Source organism: Antechinus flavipes, chromosome 4, assembly GCF_016432865.1.
Source record: "Antechinus flavipes isolate AdamAnt ecotype Samford, QLD, Australia chromosome 4, AdamAnt_v2, whole genome shotgun sequence".
NCBI classification, from domain to species: Eukaryota; Metazoa; Chordata; class Mammalia; order Dasyuromorphia; family Dasyuridae; genus Antechinus; species Antechinus flavipes.
Window position 1 is genome coordinate 224,635,362 of NC_067401.1, and position 19,904 is coordinate 224,655,265.

Consider the following 19,904-nt stretch of genomic DNA (forward strand, 5'->3'; position numbering starts at 1 on the left):
GATAGAAATGATAAAAATGAATTATTTGGTTACTTAGCTTGGAACAAGGAAATAAGATATCAGAAGTTCTAGTTCATTTTATCTTTATTTATTATTTATTTTCATTTTATGAATAAGGAAATCAAGTTGAGGTACTATGACCTACTAGGTCAGCAAAATGAATCTGGGCCTCCTTATTTAATTCTTCACTCTTGTAGGATTTTGTTGAAGTAAATTGAGTCTCAATAGCATGGCTCTCTACTTCACTGAAATATTTCTGTCAAATTTGAAATTCCCTCAGTAGGAACCCATTCTGATCTCTAGACAAATAAGAATCATTCCAAGTAAACTAGGTAGATAGAATAAACCATGAATAAGGCAGACTATTCATTACTAGGGAAAGGGGCAAAATCCTCTCCTTATCCATTCAAACACTTGCCTAAAGAAAAGTGTAATTAATTGAGATACTAATACACAATTAGTGGAGTTGTATACAGATTCACTAAGTAGAGCAACCTGTGCCAAAGGGCTATAAAATCATGCATACCCTTTGGCCCAGCAATGCTTCCTAGAATATACATCACAAAGAAATAAAAAACAAAAAAGAAAAGGACTTATGAGAGAGTGTGTGTATACACATATACATTTCAACGGCTCTTTTTGAAGTAGCAAAGAATGGGAAATTAAGAGGATATCCCTCAGTTGGGGAATGACTAAAGAAAACTGTGGTATATGATTATGATGAAATACTATTATGCAATAAAAATGATGAACAACATGCTCTCAGAAAAATCTGGAAAATTATGTAAGTCTTTACATGAACTGATACAAATTGTAATGAGCACAATGTATATAGTAACAGCAATACTGTACGACTATCTGTGTGATTGATTAATTATTCTCAGCAACACAATAATACAAGATAATTCCAAAGGATTTATGATGCAAAATGCTTTCCATCTTCAGAGAAAAAGCTGATGAAATCTGAATAAAGATCAAAACATACCTTTCTTTATTTTTCTCAGTTTTTTTTATGTTATGCATTTCTGTACACGTATAACTTGTATCAAAGTGTTTGACTTTTCATTGTGGTTTCCTCTCAATGGAGAAGGAAAAAGAAAAGGAAATAGAAAATTTGGAATTCAGATTTTTTTAAAAACAAATATTAAAAAATTGTTTCTACTTGTAATGGGGGGATAAAATATTTTAAAAGTTTTTTTTTTTTTTAAAGAAAGAAAAGTGGGATGTCTGTGTACCAGAAAATGGGATGATGATTAGTTGGATTGTAAGAAGAAAATATTAAAATTTCTACTTAGGTGTATTTAAGAATAACAAAGGCATTAAAACTTACTCGTATTTAATATATATACATTGGCACCTTTACTCTGTATGTCAGATGGTCATTCACATAATCACATATTAGTATCCTAGAAATTCCACAACTTGAAAGGGTTGATAGAGCACCCACCCTCATTCATTTGATGTCAAAATATTGCATTATGTTGTAGTTTATATGTGCCTGATTAAGTGGATTTTCCAATTATGTCATCTAGTTTTATCTAAACATACACAAAATCAACAGGTTTTTACAGATATCTTGATGATGAGAACTCAAACCAGAAAATAAAAGAGTTGACACTTCTAATCATTGTATGAGTTCTTTATCAGTTAGATTACAAGGCATAGACAATGATGATCTAAGCTCATTTTGTAAAGAAATCAAAAACAAAATCAAAATTATCAAGATTATTTGAAATATTCACATCTACACTTATTAATGATTAATCTCAACTTTATATTATGCCTTGAGATATTGTACCAATGATAGTATGAAGCCATTGATTCACAACACATTTAAAAACCCAAGTTGTTGTAGATGATGTTGTAGATGAAAATTATACTCGCCACCTATTTGTGTACTTTAAAAATGTTAAAAGCAATTTGAACCGGTTTAAAAATTTACCAAATTAAGAAATTCAGTAGGTTTTGAACACATTTGCTAAAATTATGAAAATGCAACATCTTCCAATTAGTTTACAAGAACCATTGGTTGACATCAAGGAAGACAAAACTAATTAGCTGAATTAAAAAAAAATACCTTTATGCATATAATTGCTGGATAACATTGAAAACTGGATGTGAAAATTTAGTGAAACAATAAACCTAATAAAAATTGTTAATAACTGCTAAAAAAAAATGTAGACCATCTCTCTAAAGATCTTCCATAGTGCAAAATAAACTAGCAAATTCTAAATTCACCTCCTTCTTTTGATCAAGATAGAAATGGTAAAAGTCAAGTATTTAATTACTTAGCTTGGAATCTGGAAATATAGTATTAGAAGTCTTAGCTCAAGCTATATATAAACTATCAGAAAATCAAAATGCTTCCTTGGACATTTGAGTGTTTTTAAACAACTGTCAATTTTTAAAACTTATTTTTCTTCCAAGCCCAATTTTTTAAATGTGTTTGGCTATTTGTAAATTTAGTCAAATTTTTATCTCAAAAAAATCTATAATACATAACATTTTAGTGAAAAAGGGACAGAGGAAAATATTCCTTAAGATGTCCTTTTAAAAAGAAGGACATCTAGGGTATGTACAAATTGTTAGTGAAAAACATAGGAAACAGTCAAACTACATACTTATGCAATTCTTTAATCTTGTAGAAGATAGAATCCTTGAGATCAAAGTGTATTTTTCATTCTTGTCTTTGTATTTCCAAAACCTAGCCCAGTGTTTTGAACATAATAATTGTGTGAATGCTTGTTGAAATGACCAAACTCATTTTTTGAAAGCATATTAGACTGTAATATAGCAACTGAACTAAATATAAAAAATAATCAAGTTAATTTCATACCAACAAGTTTATATAAATGTTCAAGGCACAAATAATCTAATATTGTCCATTTGGCTATACTTATTTAGTTAAATTTGTTGTTTAGTTGTATGAATTAGGGCTATAGAAGTTTGTTGTTGTTCAGTCATGTCTGACTCTTGATAACCTCATTTGGGGATTTCCTTAGTAAAGATACTGGAGTTTTGCATACTTCTGCAGCACATTTTACAGATGAGGAACTGAGGCAAACAGGGTTAAGTACTAATAAGTGTCACACATGTAATAAGTGTCTGAGACTGGATTTTAATTCACAAAGATGAGTCTCCTTGATTCTAAATCCAGTGCTCTATCCATTTTTACACCTGACTGTCCCAATATTTACTGAGTTGAAATCTGTGGCTATTGTTTAATTACACGGATTAGGGTTATGGAAGGGAGGAGGGTGGCTAAACAATCTGTGATACATAAGTAAAGGAAATGGAATAGTACTGTACCATAAGAAATAATGAAGGTGAAGAATTCAGGGAAGCGTGGGAAGACAGACAAATTGATGCAGATTGAAGTAGCAGATCCAGGGGGAAAAATATCTACATCAATGTAAATAGAAAAGACCGATCCCCAAAGAAGAAATATACATCCAGTTCCTTTTAGTGGGTGATTATAAGGAAGCAACACTACATATAGTATCATACTTGATTGATAGGTTAGTTAATTTTGCTTGTGTTTTTTTTTCTTCTCCCTCTTTCCCTCCTCTCCCCCTATTACAAGGGATGAATCACTGAGTAGAAAAGAAGGGATATTTTGGGAAATTAAGTCAGTAAACATGTATGTGTGTATGTACATGGATGTGTTTTATATATAATATTTTGTATATGCATTTAAGAATATGTATATTGTTTAAACTGTTTCTAGATATTGGGAAAAAATGTTAGCACTCAGCAAAGGCAAGTACTGAACAAACTTCCTCCTACAGCCTTGTCTGTAAATGTACATCATCCTTGTCAATACAAAATTGAATTTCTGTAGGCACATGGCTTGAGTACAGGCAATTGATAGTAGGAGCAACTAAGTCACAAGCAAATCTGACACACCATATACACAGAGGGACTTTTCAGATTACCAAATGCATACTCTCATGTAAATTTATACCTAGGTCTCAATAAATGAGTCAATGGATAAAACTACTGTACTTAACTAGCATCTCAGAGTAAATTATGTTTACTAAAGGATAAACCATTCAATGACTGTACTTACCACAGATCTTTCTTCTATAAGATCATGTTTATTTTAGACTAAATGAGTAATCACCAGTAGAAATCATCCATTATAGGACCTAAAGACACTTTTAATGGTAGCATTTATTTCTTCAAGATGAGTGATTTTTTTTTTTTGGACAAAAAAGCTCAGCCAAGATTTTGTAGCAGTTCCATATTTACTCCATCACATTCCACAGACTACTCTATTGAGACTATCAAATATATTTTATTTCATTTGGAGGTTATTTAAAATTCAGTTTCATTTTATTTTTAGTTCCAAATTCTCTTGCTCTACCTTCTCCAATCATTTAGAAGGAAAGAAAAAATAAAGCCCATTATATAGGAAGAAATTAATAATGTGTTTTTTGTAGCATTGTTCAAGTTGTATAATGGTTCTTTACTAAGCATTGCAATTCAGTACATTAACAATAACTTTAAAAATTTTCAGAACTAAAACATTTATTTTTGTACATGCTTCAAAACATTTCATACTACTGGGTTGTCTCCCATCATCCTAAATTGAAGAGAAAATAGTCTGACAGTTCTATTTATAGAGATATTGCTAATTATATCACACTAAGGTATTGTTATATCATAATACAATTATAAGCAACAAAAGTCAGGTGTAGTGGCCAAAAATGGAATTTCCATTAACCTAGAACTTGATGAAATATATTTTTCCAGGCAAAATGAGTTTGCATATGAGACAGAGCAAGAATGGAGTTCTTCATTTCACTAAAGTCTGTTGTGTGCTTTCACTTTAAATAAAAGTACAGTTCTTTCCCACAACTCTGTGATGTCCTCTTTAAGTTGCACAAATAATACTGATTATCAATACCAACAAGCATAAAGACTGGCTATGTGGATACCCTATTAAGAAGAAAATTGCCACCTCATCTGAAGGCTTAAGGTCTGAACACACCTTGAGTGACAAGGGTAAACTTGATTCTTTTTAGAACCAGTGGTTCTTGGCTAAAATGTCAATAAAAAACTGTTGTACTACTTAAAGAAAAACATCATTTATTTCTATAAATAAATTAAAAAGCTCCATCTAACCCCTGCTGACATCACCTATATCCACAGTAAAAGGTATGGTTCCAAATGTTAGGAGACCAGAAGAGGAATTCCTCATTCCTCAACCCAATCAGAGCTATCATCATTCTGCAGGTACTATCAAAAACTTCTAAATATAACATATTCTTCAAAGAACCAAGTCTTTTCTTATCTCTTAATGAGGAAAGTTGGCAGTGGTTTCTGAGCTTTCCAGTTTTAGATCTATAATGCTATGAAAATAAATGTGGCAGTGCTGAAAATGAAAGGCAGAAGTAGCCAAGCTCTCTCCTAATTCAGTTCTGTAAAGTGGCCTCTCCCCTCTGTGTCTCCTATCCAAGTGAATAACTTGGCAACAACAGTGAGTTAACCACATGTTGGAAGCTACTACCAGTAAATTATACCTTGTAGACTAAAAAGTAAACTCACATCTACTCCACAGTTAGCGGTTCTCTGGTTCTGTGATATTTATTTTTTAACTAGCCTCTTCCTCAATAAATATATACATAAATACATAAGCAGAGTCTCTTAAATCTTTTTGCTGAGCTTGCTTGAACTAGTTGAGCAGTGATGTTTGGGAAATCGCCTGGAAAGATTTACTCCAATACCAATCTAACTTAGACTGACATGCTAGAAACTCAGTGACCTAGTGATTTCATAACAAGAACACAATGAATATTGGTACTCAGGAAATAGAACTTCTTCTGACCTTGAGAGTGCGGGCTAAATAAATTACCTCTGAACGCAAGTGGTGAGATCTCACAACCGCATCTGGAGAGAAAACAGAAAAGCCAGAACTGCATCGGACTCTGATTTCAGCACCAGGTGAATCACTAATTAATAACTTATACTAGGTGACCTCGGTCCATGTCAGGCAATCCCCACCCCCATCCCCCTACACACACTGTCTTATCTAGTAAGGGAGCCCGTGAGAGAACATCAGACCATCACCCCCTCCGTGCTCTTCCTGGAAGAAGGTCCCGCCAAAGTTATCGGGGAGTTACAGGGAACCCCAGCTATCGCATCCCTGACTTTCTTCTTATCGTCTGGCTAAGCTCCTGGAAAGAAGGATGGGTGGGGACCAGGCTGCCGCAGTCCTGGACTCAGCTTGGAATCTCTTCAGGTTTTAGCAAACTGAGGTTAAAATGTGGATCCTTCATTCCTCCTTCCCCTCCCACCCTGCACTGTCTAGATCATCTAAGATGGGAATAAATAATCGGAGTCAAGTAAGAAGTGGGTAACTGGAGGTGGGAGGTAAGTGGAAGAGAGATCGGAGAGCTTTTCCTCCCTTCTTCTAACGGCTCCAAACATCTCTCCTGTCCAGGAAAACGTAGCTACTGCATCTCTTACCTCGGCTCCTGGAACGACCCGAAAAGACAGATTTCATGGGATGCCTCCCTTTCTGCAGCCTTCGGTGCCAGCAGCAGAAGAAGAGGATGGTGGCGATGGTCCCCAGCAGAAGCAGCAAGAGGAAGAGGGCACATTGGATGCTGTAAGGTCTCAGCAGCACCAGGAAAGCTGCGGCAATCATGGTGAGAAGTGGGGGATGTTCAGGCTAGGCTGGAAGGACACGGAGACACATGCACAAGCACCTGGGGACACGCACACGCAGGCACGAGCGACGCAGGATGGATGGATGGATGGCAGAATGTGTGTTGGCTCTAGAGCGGCAGCAGCGGCGGCGGCGGCGGCGTCATTCTCAGGGCTGCTGATCCCGAGAGGAGGCTCCCCAATGGCTGCAGACACCGAGCGGATCGGAGCTGATGATTGAATGCTGGGGGGGAGCTCAATGCATGACTCAGCAGACGGCGACAGGGAAGCGACCCGGCAGCCGGGGATTTTTTTTCCCTACCTCCTTCCTTGCCCTCACCCTTCCCCTCCCCCCGCCTCCCGCGATGGTGCGGCTCAGCCCCCAGCGGCAGCGCTGCATGGAAACCGAGAGAGGGGAGCCTCTGCTCCGGCCGAGCCAGCCGCATTGCCCGGTGGACGCCTCCAGCTCCAGCATTCCAGCAGCGCCCAATTTAAATGCTGACCCCAGGACTGGAGAAGGGGCTGGCGTGCTAAGAACCGTGGGGGTGGGGCGCGCGAGCGCATCCCCAAGTTGCCTGCGGCCGGCGGCTCCCTGGGAGGGGGGAGTAAAAGAGGAGGGAAAAGAGGGGGATGGTTTGGACTTGGCTTGCTGGTTGATGACGTCACAGGTTGAGGATGCTGCAGAGGGGGACAGTGAACATGGCTCCTTCAAGTGAGGTACACTGAGTCCTGAGCACCGAGAGACTGCAAAAGGCTTCCGGGTACCCAGCTAGGGGCCCCCTGCCCGCGGCCCGAGGGTTGGGCTTTGCTGCCAGCCTCTCAGGCGGGAAGGATCCGGCCCTGGTGAAGCGGCTGAGGCAGTAGCAGGGAGGGGGTAAGGAGTGGAGGGTGGAGAGGAAGCTGACTGTCCACACACTGATGCTTTTCCCTCAGGTTTTGGATTGTCTGTGGCTCCCTAGCTCGCCTCCACCTACCGTGGAGTCAGAGAAGTGGGTGGGAGCGTGAGGGCGAAGTAGCATACAGTAGGTTCTACCCTGCCTAGAACCCTGCATCCTGAGCTTCTGAGTCAGGGATGAGGTTAGGGTAGGGAAGGAAGAATAAGTACTTATACGTTCGGAAAACCGAGGGAGTACTTAAATTTCTACTGCTTACAAAGCTGGATGGGGTGGGGATGGGAGAGGAAACTGTCCCCTCTGCAACCCCTTCATCAACAGCGCCCTTCCTGAGTCGCCAAGCTTCTCCTGATGGACCTAGAATGTGAACTGCATGGTTCCCTTTCCCTCCCATCCCTCCTTCCCTCGAATTTAGCGTGAATTCTTCGGGCTGGAAATGGGGGGTGGGGTCCGGAAAAAAAGGAGCATACTTACTCTAGTGTTATGGGTACTAAATTATGTCTCATTTAGTGAATCAGATGGAAATAACTATTTCAAATTCTAAACTAATATCTCAAGGGATTTATGGATTAACTTGGGAATTGAAGTGATTTTTTTTTATTTTTTTATTTTTTAGCTTTTGGGGGAGATAGAAAGATAGGGGTTGATTCTCCTTTTTAAATAAAAACCTGGGGAAGCAGTAGTATTGCTCCAATGTAGACTCACATGCCACCACGAAGGCTATGGGAGTTTATAGTAGATGGATTTTTATGTTATTGCAGTTGTGAAACGCTTGGTGAATAAACTATAGAAGCTATGATTTATTACGTTATGACATCTAAGACTCCTTAGGCATTAGCAAAGCTCGGGGGCTGACTGTTGCATTGTATCCACAGCAAGGAGATACATTTCTCTCCTGCAGTAAACTGCAGTTTGCTGCAGCAATAACTACCACATGAGTGGAACCTCCTCATGGGCTGTCATCCCAAAAAGATGTCTCAGAATTCAGTTACTAGAAAGCTGCTAGACAATCAGTTTTGATATTTTATCGTAAGAGCTTTTATAATGATAGACATGACAATTTTTTTTTTTTTACCACACATGCTGCCTTATGGGTTCTTTGATTAAGAGCTAGAAGGGACCTTAGAGATCATTCTAGTCCAAATATTTCTTTGAAAGATGAGAAATGCAGAGCTTTGAGGGTTAAATAACTTGCCTGAGGTCGCACAAATATTAAATTGGAAATATTTCACAGATTTTTTAAAATAGAAAATTATTTCTTTTGAAAAATAGTATTAACAAAAGCAGGTTTTTATGTGACTTAGATTTAGAATCAAACAAAATGCCAACTCCTTGGAAATTTGCTTAACTTTTATGATAGAGCAATTTAGCTGTGCTCCCCAAAAAAAGTATGGCTGATACTTTTGGGGGGATGCTTACCCAGCCAAAAGCATTGAACTTTAGGAATGGATCTGTTGTTTATAAAGCATAGATTTAGACTTCCAAGGGACTTGAGATCTTCTAGGTCAAAGTTTCAATTGACAGAAGAGGAAATTGAAGTCCAAAAAAGGCTAAATGATTTGTGGAGCTCATACAGGTAATAAATGGGGAGTAAATTACAGTAAAAGCAAATGAAGAACAGCCATATGGCTTAGTGGATCTAAGATAAAATTTGGCCTAATAGATCCTCCTTAAAGCCTACTTCAGGCCCATAAACTTAATGACTATGAGCAAGTCACCTAACCTTTCAGAAGAAACTCTCTAATTGTGTGTTGATTCTAAATCTCCAAATTACTTACTGAATACTGATCTGTATTGGTGTTTCGTTTTATTGTTTTAGAATTGAAGAAGTCCTGTATCTTCTGTGAGAACACCTGGAAAGCTTATGAAATGAGAAAAGTAGAATTTCACAATACCACAAGCATTATCTCTAGTAACTGACTGATATTATCAACTAGCACTATATCATGTGATCTTGTACTCCTGAAATGTTTCATGATACCGCAGTAGACTGCAGTAAGGCAGAATAATATTAATGCCATAATGGAGATTATTAAAAAGCATCTTGCAACATATGGTGAAACACTGTAAAATGCTATGTGACAAAATCACTTACTGATTCAGCCTAACACAATGTTATATTGCAGTAATAGGAAACTTTTAAAGAAAACTTAATACATATTGTATATGAAAATGAATTCTTATGACAGACAAATTTGAGGAAATTTACATTGATTTTTTTAACTAAAAAGTGATTTGCAATAAAATAGTCTTAAACATCCCTCAACAAACATACCAAATTTTCTAAGTATTAGATAGAACTAATTTGTTATCAAACTTTAGCAAAAAAAAAAAAAATCACTATAATTTGATATCTTTAAAGCAATTTACTTGCTCCACAAATTTTACTGCATCCTTTTATTTGTTTCAAGTGCATAAGAGAATAGCGTTTATCTCCCTGTATTAGCAAATACAGAACTGGCTGGCACCCAAATAGAATTACGCATACTTCTCAGAAAATGAATTTAATTTCCTTCTTGCTTTGGTTATCACCAATAATGCACCAAGAATAGATGAATAAATCACTGAAGGTATATTGCATTTAGTGAAAAATCTACATTTCTGTTGGCATTTTCTTCTTAGTTTTTGAGGCTAATAATAATAGCATATTGTTATTATTTCTTTTAAATAGGTTTCTATTTCTATGTAATTCCTAGCCCATTTATGGACATTCCATAAAAATTTATTTTAGCCAACTAATCCTTTTAAACTTAACTTCTATATTCATTCTATTCCATGATGTTGGATGCAAGAAAAGGCAAAGATTTTAAAATTTTGTGGCAAATTTACAGATTATTGAGGAGTGTATTAGGGTCCTTTCTTTTCAGTTTTTAATAGTATTTTATTTTCCCAAATACCTGTAAAGATAGTTTTCAACATTTATTTTTGTAAGATTTTCTGTTTCAAATTTTTCTCCCTCCTCAAAACAGCAAGCAATTTGATATAGGTTAAATATGAGCAATCCTTTTAAACATATTTCCATATTTGTCATGTTACACACACACACACACACACACACACACACACACACACACACACATCAGACCAAAAGGGGAAAAAAATATGAGAAAGAAAAAGCAAACAAACAAAAAAGATGAAAATACTATGCTTCAATCTACATTTAGTCTCCATAGTTCTCTCTCTGGATGTATATGGCATTTTCTGTCCCAAGTTAAGTACTTCATCTTTAATTCAGTTTTATTTTATTTTCAGTTTTGAATTCTCTTTATCTTTCCTGTTCCTTCACCTATTGATAAGGCAAGAAAAACAAAATCCATCAAAAATATATATAGTCACGCAAAATAAATTCTTACACTAGCCTTGTCCCAAAAAAGAAAAAAAGAAAAATTTAAAAAAATATTTCATTTGAATCCATAATTTCTCTATCCGGAGGTGAATAACACATTTTATCATGAGTCTTCAGGATCTATAATTGGTCAGAATTAGTTGATCAGAATTAGAAGTCTATGAAAATTGTCTTTCTAATTTTGCATAAATTATTCTTATGGTTCTTCTATTTCACTTTGCATCAGTTCATAAAAGTCTTCCCAAGTTATTATAAAACCATCTTCATCACTTCTTATAGTACAATAGTATTTCATCACTTACGTGTGCCATAATTTGTTTAGCCATTCCCCAGTTGATGGGCATCCCCTCAATTTCCAATTCTTTGACACCATAAATTTATTTTTTAATTTTTATTTTTAAAATGTGGACTAAAATTATGTTGCTTATTATGAGAATGTCTTTTTAAATTTACTTATAAATGTATATTTATATGTAACATATTTATATATTTTATTTATATGTATATAATATATATTATTTTTATATATGTTATTTATTAAATGATTAAAATAAATATATTTATGTAAATATTCATATTTATATGCATTAGTTATAAAGTAAAAATTATAAAGTAAAACAATCCATTTTGTTTCAACAAACGAATAATCATTAATGGTCTACATTACATAAACTGTATTCTGTATACAAAGAACAAACAAAGTTCTGTTCTTCAGGATTTATATTCTGCTAAGGAGATACATTTTTTTAAAAAAGTAAATATAAAAAAATTTCAGGAGGAAAGCAGCACTAACAACTGGGGGAACAGGAAAGATTTCTAACTGGAGATAGAACTTAAATTGAACTCTAAAGTGAGAGATTCTAAAAGGTAAAAATAAGAATTTACACTCTAGGCACAAGGATATACCTTAAGCAACCTAAGGCAAAGCTATTAGATGGCAAAATGGATTCTAGGAATAACTTGTAGACTAGTTTAGAACATAGTTGTAAAGAGGAATAAACAAAATATGTTGATTGGCATATGGGATATAACTTATCTCTATAACCTAAGTCAATTGCTTACTGTCATTAGATAAAAAGAAGGAAAGAAAAGGAGGGAGAAAATTTGGAACTCGTTTTTTTTATAATGAATGCTAAAAATTGTATTTACATGTAATTTGAAAAAAGAAAATGCTATTTTTTAAAAATGGCATATGGGAACCCACTTGTGGAGGGCTTTAAATACCAAGGTGGGTAGTTTCTTTTTTATTCTAGAGGAAATAGGTTACAAGGTAGGCAATAAACACTGATGATGATGATGATGATGATGATGATGTCTGGATGCCAGGCACTGAGTTAAGGGTTTAGAATACAAAGAAAGGCAAAAGTTTGTCCCAGCCTTCCATAATCTGACAGGGTAAATGACATGTAAACAAAGCTACAGGACTTGGCACAACTGATTGCATGTGGAGGATAAGGGAGAGGAAGAAGTAAGAATGACTCAGATTTTGAGTAGGATACCATGCCCTCAATAGAAATAGGCTAGTTGATGTGCATACCCTTTGATCCAGCAATGTTACTTCTGGGCTTATATCCCAAAGAGATACTAAAGAAGGGAAAGGGACCTGTATGTGCCAAAATGTTTGTGGCAGCCCTGTTTGTAGTGGCTAGAAACTGGAAATTGAATGGATGCCCATCAATTGGAGAATAGCTGAATAAATGTTATGGAATATTATTGTTCTGTAAGAAATGACCAGCAGGATGAATACAGAGAGGCTTGGAGAGACTTACATGAACTGATGTTGAGTGAAATGAGCAGAACCAGGAGATGATTATAAATTCAACAACGATACTGTATGAGGATGTATTCTGATGGAAGTGGATTTCTTTGACAAAGAGACCTAACTCAGTTTCAATTGATCAATGATGGACAGAAGCAGCTACACCCAAAGAAAGAACACTGGGAAATGAATGTAAACTGTTTGCATTTTTGTTTTTCTTCCCAGGTTATTTTTATCTTCTGAATCCAATTCTCCCTGTGCAACAAGATAACTGTTCGGTTCTGCACACATATATTGTATCTAGGATATACTGTGACATATTTAACATGTATAAGACTGCTTGCCATCTAGGGGAGGGGGAAGAAGGAGAGGAGGGAAAGTCGGAACAGATTTGAGTGCAAGGGATAATGTTGTAAAAAATTACCCAGGCATGGCTTCTGTCAATAAAAAGTTATAATTATGAAAAAAAAAAAGAGAAACATAAAGACTAAAGCAGAGTTAAAATAAGGGATTAGAACAGCATCTAGTATGTTTTAGCTGAACAACAACAGCAACAAAGCAGAAGTGGTAATTGTTATTTCAGACAGAAAAAATAAACTATTTAAAGATTTTTTTAAAAATAGGCTAGTTGAGTGGAGGGGATGAATTTGAATGGAAATAAAAGTTCTATTCAGTGCAATAAACAATCACAATTCCAGGGAATGGATGATGAAGTATTCTACCCATCTCAAGGTGCAGAAACATAAATTTCAGACACAGATAATGTAAGAACTTGCTTTGCTTGTCTACTATGCATATTTCTTTCAGGATTTTCTTTTTTCTTCCTAGTTTAAGAGAGAGTTGAAGAAAGATGTAGAGATAGATTTTTTTTAAATGTTAAAAAAAATTTAAGCAATAACAAACATATATTATTCCATTTTGGAAATGGCCAACAAGCAGTTGACTGGAGGTCAAGAACTAGATTAGAACCAGATATCTAGATCTGGGAAGTAATGCTTAGGAATGATTAAAATAGATGAAATCATGGTGGCAGAGAGTGGAAAGATAAGAGACAAGAACAGGGTGTGGTGCCCATTGTAGATATGAGATAAATGATACTATCTCAAACACAGTACAGAATGGTTAAACAAGAAAGAAGTGGGAAGCAGAAGTGTCAAAAAAAAAAAAAAAGTCAATTGAAGAGAAAATAGAATAAAATGAAAGTGATTGATTCAAAAGTTGTAGAAAGCTGCTTTTCTTCCTTTTCTTCTCTCACCAGAGCATGATAATTTCCCCTCTAGAATCCTGGATTCTGATAGGTGTACTTTCCCCCTAATTTTGCTTAGAACCAAGACTCAGTTCCTGGCTATTTCTAAACTATCATCCCAACCCCTATTTGTTATGATCTATTCTCCTTTAGAATATCAGGACAGGGGTTGTCTTATTTGCTTATATTTTATATCACTAGACTTAACCATAGTACCTTGCACACAATAACACATGTTTTGTCCTTGATTCATTCATTAAAATGAAAAGTGAAAAAAATCATTTCGCAATTGAGAAAGAGTTGATAACCTTAGAGAAATTTCGGTTAAGTGATGCCTTTGGAATATTACAATTAAATTTTGACTGTTAAATTCTATTTTAATTTTGATATAATTTAAAATCAGAGATAATTCTAAATCTCAAGAGGATGTGTGTGGTATTCTGTAAACCTATAACTTTAAAAATTTAGCCAATGCAGGCAATTCTAGATGGCTTTATTTCATTAAATAATACCTGCCTAAAAATTGTAGGCATTTGCAACTTTTACAGTATCTTAAAATCTATTCTTATTTTTAAAAAATTCATCTCATAGATTTTCTATGTTTCCTCTATTTAGTTCTTTCTTATATTGATCTGCTTTTGGCAAGATAGAATACTTCCTCTGAAAAAATATTTTTAAATGTTCCAAGATAGAGAATTGGATATCATGTTTAGTTTCTATATTTTGTTAATTGTACTAAATTAGTTTTCCATTTTTTGGTAAGGGCAGGATAGAGGTACTTGGATAGATCAGTAATTTCATCATTTTTGGTTCTCCTCTAAGTGATGTTTGTTAAAACCCTTCAATCTTTCATGTACAATTGTTCATATTTCCTACAAACTCTATATACAGAATCTATTTAACATCCAAGTTAAATTTCAGCCATCTTTAATAAAGAAAATCATTGGAGACACATGTTCCAATGATATATTGCCTATTGTTTCTCTTTCTATATGACCAGCTTACCCATTTCTAGTCATAAATGTCCTTTATAGTATCTTTTCATCATTTCTTTTATGGAAATCACTACTAGAAAAGCCAAAGCCTACTTAGACCTTCCATTAGTCTTTTCATTATCTTTTTAAATTTAATTCTAAAGACGTCATAATATTCTTTCATTCTCATAAGGTATCACAGGGCGTGTACTGGTGTTAAAGTTCTATAAATCTACAAACTCTCCGTAAGAACTTAATTATATATGCCAGAAACTGGTAGGCAAAAGAGCTACAAAACAAAAAACAAGGAGTCATTTTATTTTTTGGGAAAGACAACGTACATATTAGATGAAAGATAGCTTTTTCTTCATGATCCTATTTGGGGTTTTCTTGGCAAAGATACTGGAGTGGCTTGCCATTTCCTTCTCCAGCTCATTTTATAAATGGAAAACTGAAACAAAAAGGGTTATGTAATCACACGCTGGTAAGTGTCTGAGGCTAGATTTGAACTCATGAAGATGAGTTTTCCTGATTCCAAGCCTGGCACTCTACCCATTGTACCACCTAACTCTCTATAAGATTGCCTTAGGAAGAAGACAAAATCAGATTGGCTTAAAGGAAAGCCAAGAATTTTCAGTCAGAAGTTTAGCAGGCAAAGAATTCTAGAAATGGGGAGCTGCCATTGCAAAAGGCTAGAGAGAGAACAAGAGAGATAGAGCATCCTGTGTGAGGAATAGTAAATAATCCAATGTTTGAACCATAGAGTTTATACAAGAGAGTACTGTGTTTAAAAAAAAAAAAAAAAAAAAAAAAAACTGGAAGGTTAGGATAGGGCTACCTTGTAAAGAGCTTTAATTATATTTGATCCTAAATGTAATAGGCATTTGAGTTTATTGAATAATCAAATCAACATTTACTAAGCACCTACTGTATCTTAAACACTGTACCTATTACATAGTACGCATTTAATATTTATTGACTATTGACTGTGCCATATATGTGTGTGTGTGTGTATATATATTATATATATATATATATAATATATATACACACATATATATATATAAACCCACTTGCTTTTTCTCAAGGAATTCACTATCTATTAAGGAAAACAACATTCAAACAGTAATGTACAGAGAAGATACATTCAGGATAAATTTGAGCTAAATTTTAGAGGAAAGGCACTAACATTAAAGGGGATCCAAAAAGACTTCTTATAGAAGGTGAGACTTTCACTGGGAAGTCAGAAGTAAGATTTATATTACACAATTTCAAATGGATCTTTACTACTACTAGGCAAGTCTGTACTATCTCCCTCATCAACTCACTATCTCACTTTCCACAGTGGCTATATATATATATATTATATATATATATATATATATATATATATATATATATATATATATTACTTATATACTTTCTGCCACTATCTCCTTTACTACTTTACCTGCTCAAACAGTTATATTATATGCTGTCTCCTCTCTCCCCTCTCTAGGTGTTCAAACAAGTATTGTATCTTATTCTATTCCATTTCTTCCAATAAATTGCCCCTTTTGTCAACCTCATGATTATTTATTTTCAATTTCTCCTTGTCTACTGGCTCTTTCTCTACTGCCTACAAACATACCCTTCTCTTCCTCATTCTGATAAAACCTTCACTTGGTCCTTCCATTCCCATTAACTATAATCCTATATCTCTTCTGGCTATTTTAGCTAAATTCTAGTTTGTAATAGATGTCTCCACATTCTCTCCTCTCACTTGCTTCTTCACAATACAGACTCTGATCTCATCAACCAAAACTGCTCTTTCTAAAGTAACTAATGATAACTTAGTTGCCAAAACCAAAAACCTTTTCATGATCCTCATTCTCCTCAATATCCTTGAAGTCTTTAATACTGTGGATTGCTCTATCCTCCTTGATGCTTTCTTCTCTCTTGGTTTTCAGAACATTACTGGGTCTGTCTCCTACCTATCTGATTGCTTCTTTTCCTTTTCTTTTATAGGATCCTTATGCAGATTATAATCTAACAATAGGTGTTTTACAGGGCTCTGTCCTGTGCCCTTTTTTGTTTTCCTTCTATTTCTTCAGTTGGTGATCTCATCACTCCCATGAATTTAATCATCATCTCTCTATGTTGATAATGCTCAAATCCATCTATCCTGCCCTAATCTCTCTGCTGTCTTCCAGTCTCTAATCTCCAATTGCCTTTCAGAAATCTAAACTGGTCAAGAAACATTTTTAACGAAGCACGGACAAACGTGAATTTATTTTCCTCTTTAAGTTCTCTCCTCCTCCAAATTTCCCTTAACAATAGTGAATACTATCATCCTTCTAATATCCTCAGTTCCTCACTATTTCTTACTCTTCCTCCTTCTTTCTATCCCCTCTATATCCAGTATATCACCAAGGCCTGTTGGTTCCACCTTGAAATATCTCTGCTTTGTAACCATTCTGGTGCAAGCCTTCAACTTCTCACGCCCGGACAATGTTATAGCTTATTGGTGCATCTGCCTACCTCAAATCTCTTCCCCATTCCAGTTTGTCCTCCATTCATCCAATAAAGTGATTTTCCTAAAGTACAGATAATCTCAATACTTACTACTCAGTAAATTCCACTGGTTTCCTGCTTCCTCTAGCATCTGTTTGGCATTCAAAGTCCTTCATAATCTAGCTCCCTTCCACCTTTCTAGATTTTTTTTTTTACACTTTCCAGAGATACTAGCTTTCTTCTAGTCTTTGGACAAGATACTATATCTCAGTTCAGGATTTTTTGTTGTTGATTTTTTTCACTTTACCCTAAATTTAGAATGCTTTCCCTCCTCATTTCCACCTCCTGTTTTCCCAGGTTTTCTTTAAGTCCTTAAAAATCTCATCTTGTACAAGAAGCTTTTCACAATCTTTCTTAATTTTAGTGCCTTTCTTCTCATAATTATTTCCTATTTATTCTGTTTATTGTTTGTATATTTTTTGTTTGTTCTCTTTTTAGATTGTGAGTTCTTTGTGGACAGGGACTGTCTTTTGCCTCTTTCCCTAGGACTTAGCATCATGCCTGACATATAAAAAGTGTTTGATAAATGTGTATTGACTAATATGAGAAGCCAAAAATTTCTGGACAAGGGGGACAGCCAGTGAAAATGCCTAGAATTGGAAGATAGAGTGTCTTTTGTGAGAAATGACAAAGTGGCCATTGTGATCTGGTGATCACAAGTGGAAGATGACATAGACCTGTTTCAGGAAGATAATTTTGGCAGTTATATGAAGGATTGATTGGAATAGGAAGAGATATGAGGCAAAAAGTCTAATCTGAAAGCTATTGCAATAGTCCAAACAAGAGATGAGGATAAGAGCTTGAATTGAATTAGTGGGTATGTGTGTGAATAGAATTAAAGGATTTATATGAGAGATATTATAAAGTAATGCCCCTGATAGTAATAGGGATGAGTTTTTCCCATAGTAAGCAAATGGAGACCATTAAAAACAACAACAACCACCCTGTATAGTTTTCCAAATGAGACCTAGCTTTATTTTCTCTTACTTAATTTTGGGCCCAACTTATTGTCCACTTGCAATCACTGCTCAAGATATATTTCATAAACTATTTAAATAGCTTTATATCATCAGCTGAGCATAATCTATTTTTTCATTCACTTTGTTTTTGTATAATATGGATGCTTAGATTAAAAGTTTTCATATCACTATTTCATTGGATTAGGGCTATAGAAGTTTGCTATTGTTGTTCAGTCATGTCCAACTCTTCATGACCTCATTTGGGGTTTTTCTTAGCAAAGATAATGGAGTGGTTTACCATTTCCTTCTGTAACTCATTTTACAGATGAGGAACTGAAGGTAATAAGGGTAAGTTACTTGCCCAGGATTACACAGCTCATAAGTGTCTGAGGTTAGATTTGAACTCAAGAAAAAATTACCCATTTTGTCCCATGCTGTCAGGGCTTTTTCTCTATTAGTTCAGCTAATAGATTGTTATACTAAAATGTTTATAGAAAGGTTGACTGATAGATGACACTACCTTATTGTTCTGTCCTTCCCAGATAACTTTTTTTTTGTCTAAACCTGTGATTTCATCAGGTTAAATAACTTCCTGATGAGGATATTTCTACCAATATCTATTTATACAAGTTACAATTCTAGTTAGGGGTCTGAGGGCAATAAGAGTTTTAGCTATTACTAAATTACTCAGCATCATATAGCTAGCATGATTACAACTCTTATTGCAAGCCCAGATCTCTACACCTTATAGTCCATTGCCTCTTACTTAGGGGACAAATGAAAATTGAGGACATAATTTCTGAATGATTATGGCTAGAGAATAATTAACAAAAAATGTTCATTTGGCTTTCTCTTATAAATCAAGGACAATCATGAAGGCTTCTCAATGCTTATATGCCCTTGGAAGAGTGGACATTTCCAATAGGCAGGAATCAACTCTGATTAACAATGAGAATGAATATTATAATAGAAACTGAGAACTGGATATGACAGATTATATCATTTTTGGACAAAGGGAGACTCATCTTAAGCCAGAATATTCCCAGCCCAGGAAATTTACATAAAAGAATTGTCAATAATTGATTATAACTTCATGAAACTTACATGAAAATTAAGTTTATTATAAGAGAAATGAACATACATGTGGAAACCAGAGTTCATAATCCATACAGAAGTTTGTAATAACAGCAGGACAAAAAGAGGAAATACCAGAAATCTCTACCTAAAGTGGTTATGGTATGGGAGGAAAAAGGTGCAATAAAAGTGCGAAAAAGACAAAACCCCTTCTGTAGGGGAGGAACAAAGGGATGATAAAAGCTGCTTTCTTTTCCTTTAGGAACTGCCAAACTATGCTGATTGGCATCTGTCTTGACTCCCAAGGACACACAAGGAATCCAGTTTGGAATGCAAACAACAAATTATTTTAGCTATGGTGGAGAAGATTGGCTTTGTTCTTGACACATTCAGGGCCTTACTCTGGATCCAGAGTTTCTGGAAAATATGCCAACTTAAAAAAAGCTCAA

General features: G+C 35.1%; 1 protein-coding gene across 1 annotated transcript in view; it reads right to left on the reverse strand.

Moving 5' to 3' along the window:
• Positions 1-6,873, reverse strand: part of DST (dystonin) — a 591,073-nt gene extending 584,200 nt beyond the window's left edge. The window contains exons 1-2 of the mRNA XM_051997184.1: positions 6,472-6,873; positions 5,831-5,892 (exon numbers count right to left, since the gene is read on the reverse strand). Coding sequence (XP_051853144.1) covers positions 5,831-5,892; positions 6,472-6,652 — 243 coding nt within the window. The 5' untranslated portion in view covers positions 6,653-6,873. The remainder of the gene's footprint in view (positions 1-5,830; positions 5,893-6,471) is intronic.
• Positions 6,874-19,904: the final 13,031 nt, after the last annotated feature.